At 42.0% G+C, this 12,296-nt stretch overlaps 1 protein-coding gene across 3 annotated transcripts in view; it reads right to left on the bottom strand.

Annotated features, from left to right (window-relative positions):
* SERINC5 (serine incorporator 5) overlaps positions 1–12,296 on the bottom strand; it is a 100,809-nt gene that overhangs the window by 26,388 nt on the left and 62,125 nt on the right. For all 3 annotated transcript variants that reach the window (XM_045897365.3, XM_045897355.3, XM_064596291.1), the window contains 2 exons: positions 973–1,151; positions 394–476 (listed from right to left, as the gene is read on the bottom strand). In XM_045897365.3, the coding sequence (XP_045753321.1) occupies positions 394–476; positions 973–1,151 (262 nt within the window). The remainder of the gene's footprint in view (positions 1–393; positions 477–972; positions 1,152–12,296) is intronic.

Consider the following 12,296-nt stretch of genomic DNA (forward strand, 5'->3'; position numbering starts at 1 on the left):
GAAAGAACAAGGCCTCCCTGGGCCTATTCAAACATGGCTGATGGGGTCACGCTGACATGCTAAACTGGTTTTCAAACAAATTTTAAGTGCCCCATTCTCCCTTCAGGCCAATAGCCTTAAAATTACCATTTGAATTCTCCAGGCTGCAAGGTAACACCCAGCCAGAAACAGAGGGAATAGGGGAGAGATCGAGAAGGGCGGGGAGGGGGGAGAGGAGGGGACAGGGAGAGGAGACGGTGGATGAAGTGTGGGCAGGTAAGGAAGGAATTTTTTATTAAACCACAAGAAAATCACTAATTCAAAATATCAAAGGCACCCTGGACTACAGTTTGCAACAATTTTACAAAATGGGTAAGAACAAAATAAATAGGTACCCCAATACCCCATTTGTACCATTCAGAAAGGTCTCCTGATCTGGAATGAAGAAAGCTCCTGAGCACATGGCCCCCAGCAGCAGAAGTTTAAAGAACCAAAAGCTGGAAGGAAAAAAATTAAAAAAAAAAGAGGAAATGTATTTAGATGATATTCATGGAAGGACAAAAGAGCTCTTAGAAGGTAAGCACATCAGCCCGTGTTTCTGCTGTTGGTACTGTTCCTTCCAAATTGAGAGGGAGTAATTAAGTGACTGGAGACTGCCTTTTCCCATAATTAGACCAACTCAGTGTGGCCTCTGTGCAAAACACCACTTTGTTGGGAGGAGGGGGGAATGATGTAGGGACAGGTCTTAGCACGAGAAATAAAAACTCTTGTCTCCGCGGCAGCTCTCATTGTGGTAGTAAGTGTTACAAATAGGATTCTAGTTCTTAGTGTCACCGAGGGGTGACAAGTCCCACCTTCCCTAAAGTCAGAGTCAACAATCTCAACTAGGGGAAGAGCAGTTAGTCTGATGAGTACAAGAGATGGAGGAACAGTGTTCTAAGTATCAGGAAAGGGCAAACTCCCCACCCCCACCCCCGAAGACCAAAGACTTACCCATTGTGAATATGGGCTCTACAGCCTTTGCTGCTGTTGATATTCAAGGTCAGGAGGCAGAAGACGAAGAAGAAACAGGCCATTCCAAAACAGACTCTATACACCGCCGAATACCCCACCAGCTTCTCACAGGTGTCACCAGCTTTAATGCCTTTACAAATATCTTCGTAAAAAGGAATCTGAGGAAAAAGAAAAGTCATCCGTCAAAACTTGGTAAACAGAGGGGTGCCTGGCTGGCTCAGTCGGAAAAGCATGTGACTCTTGATCTTGGGGTGGTAGGTTTGAGCCCCATGCTGGGTATAGAGATTACTTCAAAAATAGACTTCTACAAAATAAAATAAAATAAAATAAAGCCCGGTAAAGAGGGGCTATCATGGGGGCACGTAGATGGCTCAGTCGTTAAGTGTCTGCCTTCGACTCAGGTCATGATCCCAGGGTCCTGGGATCGAGCCCCGCATTGGGCTCCCTGCTCAGCGGGAGACCTGCTTCTCCCTCTCCTACTCTCCCGGCTTGTGTTCCCTCTCTTGCTATTTCTCTCTCCGTCAAATAAATAAATAAAAGCTTAAAAAAAAAAAAAAAGAGGGGCTATCATGAAGTGTTTGTTCAGCCTACAACTCAAAATCCAACATGGAAATGCACCTTGTGCAGAGAGAAATGCAGACTGAGAAAAAAGTCCCTCTTCCAAAGACTTTTTCTTAATTTTTTCTGAATAATTTTTATTTATTTATTTGTCAGAGAGAGAGAGAGAGAGCACAAGCAGGAGGAGTGGCAGGCAGAGGGAGAAGCAGGCTCCCTGCTGAGCAGGGAGCCCAATGCGGGACTTGATCCCAGGACCCTGGGATCATGACCTGAGCCTAAGGCAGATGCTTAACAACTGAGCCACTCAGGCGTCCCTGAATCATTTTTAAAGATACAGTGCTATAGCATACCACTTCACCTTTACTTAGCCTAAATGAATTCTGAAATCTAGCATCAGAATTTTTAAAAATTATACTTGTAACACATGGATATATTTTTCTTGAAATGCATATATAGAATAAAAAGTGAAAGACTTCTTTCACTCCCACCCCAAAATATCACTCCTCTCAAGAGTTAACAATTTGGTGGGTATTTTTATTAGTTTACAAGTGTGTCCCCATCCCTAATTCTCATAATGTACCCACATATACATATCTATGGTGCCATATATACAGTATATAAACAAACAACTTAGTTAAATAAAAGAGTATACGTATTGTTCTACAATATGCGTTTTCCCAATTAAAATAAGCCGTGGAGATCTTTCCCTATTAATTATACATAAAATTCCGATCCGCTTTTTTTTTTTAAGGATTTAATTTATTTATTTGACAGAGAGAGACACAGCGAGAGAGGGAACACAAGCAGGGCGAGTGGGAGAGGGAGAAGCAGGCTTCCCGTCGAGTAGGGAGCCCGATGCGGGGCTCGATCCCAGGACCCTGAGACATGACCTGAGCCGAAGGCAGACGCTTAATGACTGAGCCACGCAGGCGCCCCTCCGATCCACTTTTTAACCACTATTTAATATTTTATAGTAAGAATAGATAAGCATTCCCATAGTGAACATGTTGGGGAGGATGTTTTTGTTTTCTGTTACTTGTGTTTTCTTGCTATTACACACACTGACTCAATAAACACTGTTATGCATGCTTCATTGTACACGTGCCATTATTTATATGGGATAGGACTGCTGACCTAGAAATGGAATCAAATTTTAAAGTTTCAAGAGGTAAAGTCAAACCACGCTTTCAAAGACTGCACCAATTTATACCTCATCAGTAAAATCTGAGACTGCTCACATTCCCAACCTGAACATCCAATTTAAAGATAATGTAAAGTTTCAAAACAAATGGCCCCAAGATATGGCACTTTGGTATGTGAATTATTTTGATCTGAAAACAATCATGTTCCAGAAGACTCAAAAAAACTTTGACCTTCCCTGCTAATTGCCTAAAAAAATTTAGATTTGGGGGGGAAGGAGAATTTAATAGGAGACCTGCTCCAGGAAGAGAGCTACACCATAGAGAAGTACAGCATACTCAGTGTGGTAGACAAGAAGAATTGAGCAAGGTCTGTTTGTAAAAATTCCTCTCTCTGTCCCTTGCTTCTGTATGGCCCAGCAAACATGTTTACCAAACATTTATGCCTCTTCATCTTCCTGGAAATTGCTTTTCTTCTCATTGAGGTCTCAGGCCCCTTCCCCCCTTCTCCTTAGTTCAGGATGACATATATACCTCATTTTGCCCATCTTTGGAATCTCATGCTTATGAAATTATGTGGATTCCACAAACGTATGAAATTAAGTTTGACTTTCCCAGATTAATCTGTCTCATGTCAATTTAAATTTTAGGCCAGCCAGAAGATTCTTGAAGGGTAGAGAAAAATTTTCCTTCCCAACAATAAAAAACACTATCTTGTTTCAATGTCCACCTTCCTCGTTACAAGTAAGGTTCACATCTTCTGTTAAATTTATGGCTATCTGTATTTTTCTCTGTGAACTGGATATTAATTGGGCTTTTTTTTTAATTCACTGGCACTCTTTGAGCCTTAATCTTCTGATAAAGGTTGACAATGGTTTATTCTAGTTCAACTAGAAGGTTTCAATGTAAAACCTATGCATATTATCAGAATAACTAAAATCTTACATAATGAGAACAAGCAGGATATGTCTACTACTAATAATGTTGGAAAATAAAGATCTAGCCAGTGGTTAAAAAACAAAACAAAAAAAACCAAACTTTGCTTCTTATCAACATCAAAGGTGAACATTCTTCAGAACAAAAAATAAGTTGAAAATCACATTGTAACTGTTATTCACAAGACAAAAAATATTGCAGAGGAAAAAAATGACACAAAGCTGGAAGTAAAATTGAACCATGACAATTTAGTTTTATCCTCAGAAAAGATCTTAAAGAAACAATAGTAGGGGCACCTGGGTGGCTCAGTCGTTAAGCGTCTGCCTTCGGCTCAGGTCATGGTCCCGGGGTCCTGGGATCGAGCCCCACATCGGGCTCCCTGCTCCACAGGAAGCCTGCTTCTCCCTCTCCCACTCCCCCTGCTTGTGTTCCTGCTCTCGCTCTCTCTCTCTCTGTCAAATAAATAAATAAAATCTTTAAAAAAAAAAAAGAAAAGAAACAATAGTAACTGAAGCTATTTATTATTCATTATTTCCATAAGCAAAAAGAAGACTAAATTTAACTGGAATTCATTTTCCTGACTGAGGATTCCCTCCACTCAGAAAAGTTCCACAGTCATTACTACACCCTAATCTGAAACATGTTTTTCCAAAACAATGTATTTTTTCAAGTTAGTGTCTCAGGCAAAAATGCATTGTTGCTGAGACCCAATTAAATATAGCTCCTTATTTGTGAACAGATGGATATGAAAGATTTCATAAAGAAATGTCAAATATTTTGTAGTCACAAAGTTTCTGCAACTGCAATTTTTTTTTTTTTAGATCCAATCAAGATGTAAATGCATAGAGACACTACTGTATTTCTTTTTCTTTTTTTTTTTTTTTATAGAGACTGTTTTTTGTTTGTTTGTTTAGATTTTATTTATTTATTTGAGACAGAGAGCATGAGAGGGAGGAGGGTCAGAGGGAGAAGCAGACTCCCCGCCGAGCAGGGAGCCCGATGCGGGACTCGATCCCGGGACTCCAGGATCATGACCCGAGCCGAAGGCAGTCGCTTAACCAACTGAGCCACCCAGGCGCCCGACACTACTGTATTTCTGAACAGGCTACAAAACAAAGTAGCAGACATGCAGGATTGCCAGATAAATTAAGTTTTGATTAAACAATGACTTATTCTTTAGTATAAGTATGTCTGCAGGAGTGCTGACAGTAATGACTCCATCTTTGGCCCTCCATTTAGTTTGTGTTCACTCCATGACCCCTCTTGGGGTCCCTTGAAGATTAACATACATACCTTAGAAACGTCTGCCAAGCCGAGCATAGGGGTTGGGGGAAAGGCTTGTTTTGGCCTCCTGTGAATCTGTTAGATATACCACAGGTGGTGCCACAAGACCTAATTAAAGGCTAGCTGTCTATTAGGTGCATGTGAAGCTTCTGATCTCACTATAGTACCCTTCTGCATGTCCCCTCACTCCATAAAATCTGGACTAAGGTCTGGACTTCGCAGAGGATAACTGTGCAGCTGCTATGGATCATCCTCTGCCAGATCCACCCCCCATTCCTGCCTCACCCCCACCGTCAATAAGGTTCCCTGAATAAAACTCTGTAAATTGCATGGAGTCACTTGCTTCATTTTCCAGTTTCAAAATTGCCTTCTTAGTTTGGGGGATATTTTACTGTTCCTCTCCTACCCTCTAACAATGCCCCATACAATATTTGGGACATACTTATCCTAAATATTGCATGAGACATAACTAAAAAAAGCATTCCTTGGCACAAGATAAAGCTCAAAAGAATTGAGGGTCTTGCCGCAAGAGGCCAGGAGTACTCTATGCTAGTAAGTCTGGCCCCCATCCTATAGGCAGGAGAAACAACAATTTAAGCTACAATGTGGAGGACAGACTAGAAAGGTGACCAGTTTCAGGCAGGAGGGTAAGTTGAAAAGCCACTGGTTTAATAGTCCAGGTAATGGATGAAGAAGGTAAACCACTGGCAGGGACACCAGAAATTCTGTAGGTAGAGGTCATAGTTGGTAGGACTGTATGGATGATAAAAAAGTGAAGGGGGGGGCAGGTGTTGTTTGGTGGGGAAGTAGGGTTGGCAGAGGACAAACAGTTGAACTAGAAGAATAGATCAGGAGTTTGTATTAACTTATAGGGTTCGAAGCACCTGGGCATCCCAGTGAGAATGTCTGGTCTGGAAATTGCTTCAGGACAGTAATCAGGACTAGACACAAGGACACAGGAAGCACCCCCACGCAGGTAATGAGAGAAGTCAGCAAGTGCTTTCTGAACGAGTCTGAATTTTTAGCTGTGTTTTACCACAGGTGAGCAAACTCATGGGGTTAAAATCTTCAGAAATTCAACATCCAAAAAACAAATAATCCAATTAAAAACTTGGCAGAAGACATTAATAGACATTTCTCCAAGGAAGACATGAAAAGATGCTCATCACTTACCATCAGGGAAATACAAACTAAAACTACAACGAGATATCATCTCACACCTGTCAGAATGGCTAAAATCAACAACACAAGAAACACAGGTGTTGGCAAGGATGTGGAGAAAGGGGAATGCTCGCACACTCTTGGTGGGAACGAAAACTGGCACAGCCAGTCTGGAGAACAGTGTGGAGGTTCCTCAAAAAGTTAAAAATAGAACTACCCTATGATCCAGCAATCACACTACTGGGTATTTACCCGAAGGATACAAAAACACTAATTGAGGGGATACATGCACCCTCAGCCCTATGTTTATAGCAGCATTATTTACAATAGCCAAATTATAGAAGCAGCCCAGCTGTCCATCAATAGATGAATGGATAAAGAAGAAGTGGTATGAGTATATGTATACATATATACATGTGTGTATATCATATATACATACATATATATACAATAGACTATTACTCAGCCATAAAAAAGAATGAAATCCTGCCTTATGCAGTGACATGGATGGAGCTAGAGAGTATTATGCTAGGTGAAATAAGTCAGTCAGAGAAAGACAAATACCATATGATTTCAATCTTATGGGGAATTTAAGAAAAAAAACAAATGAGCAAAGGGGGAAAAAAAAGAGAGAGAGAGAGAAACCAAGAAACAAACTCTGAACTATAGAGAACAAACTGATGGTTACTAGAGGGTAGGGGGGTGGAGGTTGGGTTAAATAGGTGATGGGGATTAAAGAGTGCACTTGTCATGCAATGAGTGCCGGGTGATATATGGAATTGTTGAATCATTATATTGTACAGGTGAAATCAATATAACACTGTATCTTAACTAACTGGAATTAAAATAAACATTTAAAAAATTTTTTTCAAAAATAAATAAATAATAGAGGCGCCTGGGTGGGTCAGTCAGTTAAGCATCTTGAGTTCTGCTCAGGTCATGATCTCAGGGTCCTGGGATCAAGCCCAGTGGCAGGCACCCCAGTCGGCTTGTCTCCCTCTGCCCCTCCCCCTGCTAGCACGTGTGCACTCTCTCTCTCAAATAAATAAGTAAATCTTTAAAAAATAAATACATAGGTAAAAAATAAATAATAAATTCTTCAGACACTGACAAAATGGGAGATCCCACACAAAGTGAATGTTTCAGAACTTTTTAGTGAGAAACAAAAGCTCTACCCATATTAAGTAGTACTGTAACAAATAGGTAATACTGGTTTAAATCTGTAAAAGCTAATATTCATGGAGGTATGACACCACCTCACTTATTAGGCTGTTTTATTTATATAGAATTAAAGCTCTACAATATTCAGCTTTTTTCTTCCTTCCCTTCTCTCTTCTACTCAATCAACAAAACTAATTCCTGACATCTCCCTCTCCCCCCAACTATAATACATGCAAGTCGGTACCCCTTTCATCTCCACCAGCCCATCTTTTACCTTCAGTCTCTTCTCCCCCCACCCCAACCTTCCTCATACCCATTTCAAGGAGAATGCTAATGCCAGTAGGGCCTAAACTCCCATTCTATCATCCCCCCCACCCCAATCCCTCCCTCGTTTAGTCCCAGAGGCTCTCAGGCTCATCAAAGGGTGAGTATGTGGCACGGACTAGTCATTTCATCCAAAATAAAAGGAGCCAAACAACCCACTGCTCCATGTACTAAGACCTGCCTTATGTTCTGTGGGTGACTTAGTCATTTAGTTCTCAGTAAGAGGTGAATATTTTTAGGCAAAGAACCTCTATGTTACATGACCCAATGGAATTCACCAAGGGGAATTTGCTCTGGTTAAATATTTGCTGCTCCGAGCTCCATCCCAGTTTTAGAAAAAGAAAACATAAATCACACACAGACTCTACACTGTGGGGTGAAGGCGATGGACCTGCTCAGGGTGTTGCCTCTTTTAAGTCTGGCTCTGGGCATCCAAGGACACTACTTCTATGTTGGTTCCGTAGGGACCTGTGGGCAAGAGGTTTCCTTTCAACCCTCACGGCAGGCAAACTCAAAGCCATCAAATTATCAGTAAGAATAAACAAGGACTCAGTGGACTTCTAACCCTAACTCCACTGCTAACCTGAGCAAATTCCACACTCTCTCTGAGCCTCAATTTCCCTACTTGTACAACAAAATACTATTGCCACCACCTTATGAAGTTGTCCCGGGAATTAAATTAGTCAGTCCCTGAAAAGTGCTTGTCATGGCTCCTAATCCATAATGCCCATTAAGTAAACTTCCTGGGGTGCCTGGCTGGCTCAGTCTGGAGAGCATGCGACTCTCAGTCTTAGAGTTCAAGCCCCACACTGGGCATGGAACTTAACAACAAAATAAAAACGAAAACAAAAACCACACACACAGTAAATTTCCTTAAATTCTAAGGTGCTATCTATTTTATAAAAAGAACTTTTGGGAGAGGGAATCAGCACATTACACAAATGACTGACAGGTTCCTATGTTCTGATTTACACGTGGGGGGGAATAAGCATCTTAGAATTTAGCAGATGTTCTATTTACTTTACCAAGGATTCATATTGTAATAGTCACCACTCAAAAGAAAATATATCTGAACTCCCAAATCAGGGAAGATATTTTCAAAATCAACACAAGTATTAAGCGCAAAGAGATGAAAGCTGGAAGAAAATCCACATAATTTCCCTACACGGGAGAGATACTAGCTATGCTCCTCAAACAAACTTCTATCTCAGATGAATAAATATAAAGAAACCACAGGAGAGCCACAAAAAGGCCCACATACAGCTCTGGCTGGCCAGGGTCCCAGATGCTGCAAACCTAAAAGAACAGACTTTAGGACGGTTCTTACAGAAACGGAGAGGAGGAAGGTGAGAGTGGTGGTGCCCTTCCGATACGAAAGTGTTATTTGAGAGAGATAAGAAAATGGTATATTAGCAAAGCTAATGATTCTTACATTCTATCATATTTCTAGAAGGCTGCATGAATCCAAGGTGCCAAGAAAGCTCTGGGCACGTTGGCCTGAGTCATAGCTTGAAAACTAGAAGAACTGGATCTGCAAGTTCTATTTAATATCCCTTACTTGAACAAGAATTTCAGAACCAGAGCCTCTTTCTGTCTGCCTCTCCTCTTTCTGGAATTCCACTTATCTTCAAACTTTCTAAGACGATTTGTTTTTCTCTGTGGAATAACTCCAGGTCCATGCCAGCCATGTCTGTCTGCTACCCACCGACGGACAGGAGCTGTGAAATGGGGGATGCTGAGGTCAGCTTCCGTGCTCCCAGGGGACCACCTCTAGGCTCATTCCTTGACAGGTGATTATCTTTGAGGCCCTTTTTGGGATTGTGGGGGGCGTCTATTTAAAATCAGTACCAACAACCAATACCTGCTTCTCTTTTGTGCGGGTTTCTAAATATTAAGAGGCAAGTCTACATTTGTCATTATTAAAAGCCACAACAGGAACTAAACTTAAACAGTCTAGTTTTATCTGACTCTGTCACCTCTGAAATCCGGAACTCAATGCTCCCAACGGTAACTCTGCAGAATCTCAGAAGCATGAGACAGAGACGAGCATTAGTGCTCATGGCTCCTTCACCACAAGCATTTCATCAGGATCCAGCAGCCACAAATTTGATTAGACAAAAACCAACTCTGATCAAACTGTAAACAAAAAGCTTTCAATCCAAACAAGACAATTCCCAGAGGACTGACTAATTATGATGGAATGAAGGGATCTTCCACAAAAGGGGAACAAAGACTAACTAAAGTCAACCTCCATAAGAGAATTAGTTAACATCAAAGGTGGAAAATACAAACTTTAGTAAACGGAACCAGGAACCGGTCTTGAATGAGAAGTAAGTCAATCCCAGTGAAAACTTATATAACTCCTCAATGAGGCAAAGCATTTGGGGAATTGGGGCCCAGGAATGGGTAGGTCCTGTTTGCTGATTTGGGGTAAGCCCTACAACTAAAGGCAGAGGAACTCAGGTATAGGAATCCTGGTTTCTAGCTTGACAGCTGATCCAAAGGTGGACCAGTGGGGAACAGGATCACAGAAGAGCAGTTTCAAAGTAGTGGGGCAATACTTCACTTTAAAAAAATTGCAGGCACGACTGGGTGGCTCAGTCGGTTAAGCATCTGCCTTCGGCTCAGGTCATGATCCCGGAGTCCCGGGATCGAGTCCCACGTCAGGCTCCCTGCTCAGCAGGGAGTCTGCTTCTCCCTCTGACCCTCCTCCCTCTCATGCTCTCTGTCTCTCATTCTCTCTCTCTCAAATAAATAAATAAAATCTAAAAAAAAAAAAGAAAGAAAGAAATGGCAGAGGAGGCATTCAAAGGCAGTAAGTAAACTCCCCTGGAGAGGAAGGCAGTGAAGGAGGGGAAGGGGACCAAGGTGGACACAGCCCAGAACCCTGGGGAATACAAATATTCAGGGGCTGGGAAGAAGGAAAAAACTCAAGGAAGAAACTGAAAAGGTACAGAACTGAAGAGGAGAATTGGAAGGAGAGGCTTTCAAGAAGCAGAGAGTGGTCAGCAGGGTCAAATACCACCAGTGTGATGAGGACTGAGAAGTAACATTGGGCTTGGCAGCCGACAGTCATTTGGGCCACTGAATGAGAATATTCTCTAGAGCCAGGGGGAACAGAAGCCAGAATGCAGATGGCTGAGGAGATAGCCAGGCTCTGTGTATGGGTCAGGAAGTGAACCCACTGGATCTTTTACCCTTGTTTTCAAGAAACCCAATGGCAAACGCAGGGGTCCAAGGATCGTTCCTAAATTTTATTAATATGTGATTACTCAGCAATACATAATTATATGCCTGTTGCCAAGGAAAATGTAAATTACCATAAAGATAGAGAAAATATAAGGGGCTCCTGGGTGGCTCAGTCGGTTAAGTGGCTGATTCTTGATTTCGGCTCAGGTCATGGTCTCAGGATTGTGAGATGGAGACCTACTTCGGCTCCACGCTGGGCACGAGGCTGTTCAAGATTCTCTTCCTCGCTCTGCCCCCCTCCCCTCCGCCTCGCGCTCCAGGATGCGCAACTTCTCTCTCTCTTTTTCAAAATAAATAAATAGATAGACAAATAAATAAATACATAATAAAATAAAATAAAATACAGGGGAAATACAATCCTCTTGACCACTGTTCCTCCAACTTGATTGCTTCCCAGAGGTAATAAGCGCTGTCACAGCTTTGCATGAACCCTCCTGGACACTTTGCTGGGCTGCTCTCCACTCACAGTGTCTTGCAGATTGTTGACTGTCCGTACCAACCATAATTTCATTTCTGTTACCCAAATGGCAGACGTTTAGGCTGTTTCTGATTTTTCGTAATTATTTCATCAATAATTCACAAACAACACATACTGGATATTTTCCCTATCGTGCATCTCTCTCTGTACACGTGTAAAACATCAAGGAGGACAGACACCAAGAAGGTAATCTGGGGGTCATAAAGTTAGTATGTTTGAAATTTTAGCAGATACTGCCAAGCTCTCCCCAGGGAGGGTTTTTGAGAACTCGAGCATTGGAGTAACAGGGAGAGTAGAAGAAAGGAAGGAAAAGTGTTAGAAGGGCTACGGACACAGCTTTCAGAGCCAGGAAATCCTCCACTGCCCCCCTCAGGGTCAGCATTTCAATCCTCTTTCTTGGGGGGGGGTGTCTCTGCCCAAAAACACTGCAAAGGGGGTAGGGTGGGGATGGGGCCCTCTGAGTCTAAGAAAAAAATCTACACCTAACCTCAGAGACAACTTAAAACTCACTACAGAGGACTGCACTTTGTGTTACTGCCAAATAAGGTTACTGTCTGCCCTGCCCCTCCCATAGAACACAGGGTCTGAAGGAGTTTGTACCTGTCCTGAGAGAAACAAGGCCAGTCACTTGTGCGAATCACTCGTGAACGCAGAGATGCTGGGCTTTCTCTAACAAGAGGACAAAACATCTCAACAGGCAAAACTTTCTATTCGGATCACTTACCAGATGGAAGACATGTTTAGAGCCTAAGTGTTCCCCAAATCAGCTGTCTTTGTGACTACGTGGACTTGGAATACAGTGACGATGTATTATGACAAATTCAACTGTGTGCTTGACTGTCTTCTATAAATAATTTTTTAGACCCAGTAAAACTAGAGTTTGCATGTGAAATCTTTTTTCCATACTATACATTACGTCATACAATTAAGATATACTTATAGTACAGGGTTAGTCATGTGCTCACTCATTCACATCTATGTCCAAGTATTGTTCTGGAATAAGGGGATACAAG

This window comes from Mirounga angustirostris, unplaced genomic scaffold, assembly GCF_029215605.1.
Source record: "Mirounga angustirostris isolate CCGP_5_RB_7025 unplaced genomic scaffold, mMirAng1.0.hap1 SCAF_7, whole genome shotgun sequence".
Lineage (NCBI taxonomy): Eukaryota > Metazoa > Chordata > Mammalia > Carnivora > Phocidae > Mirounga > Mirounga angustirostris.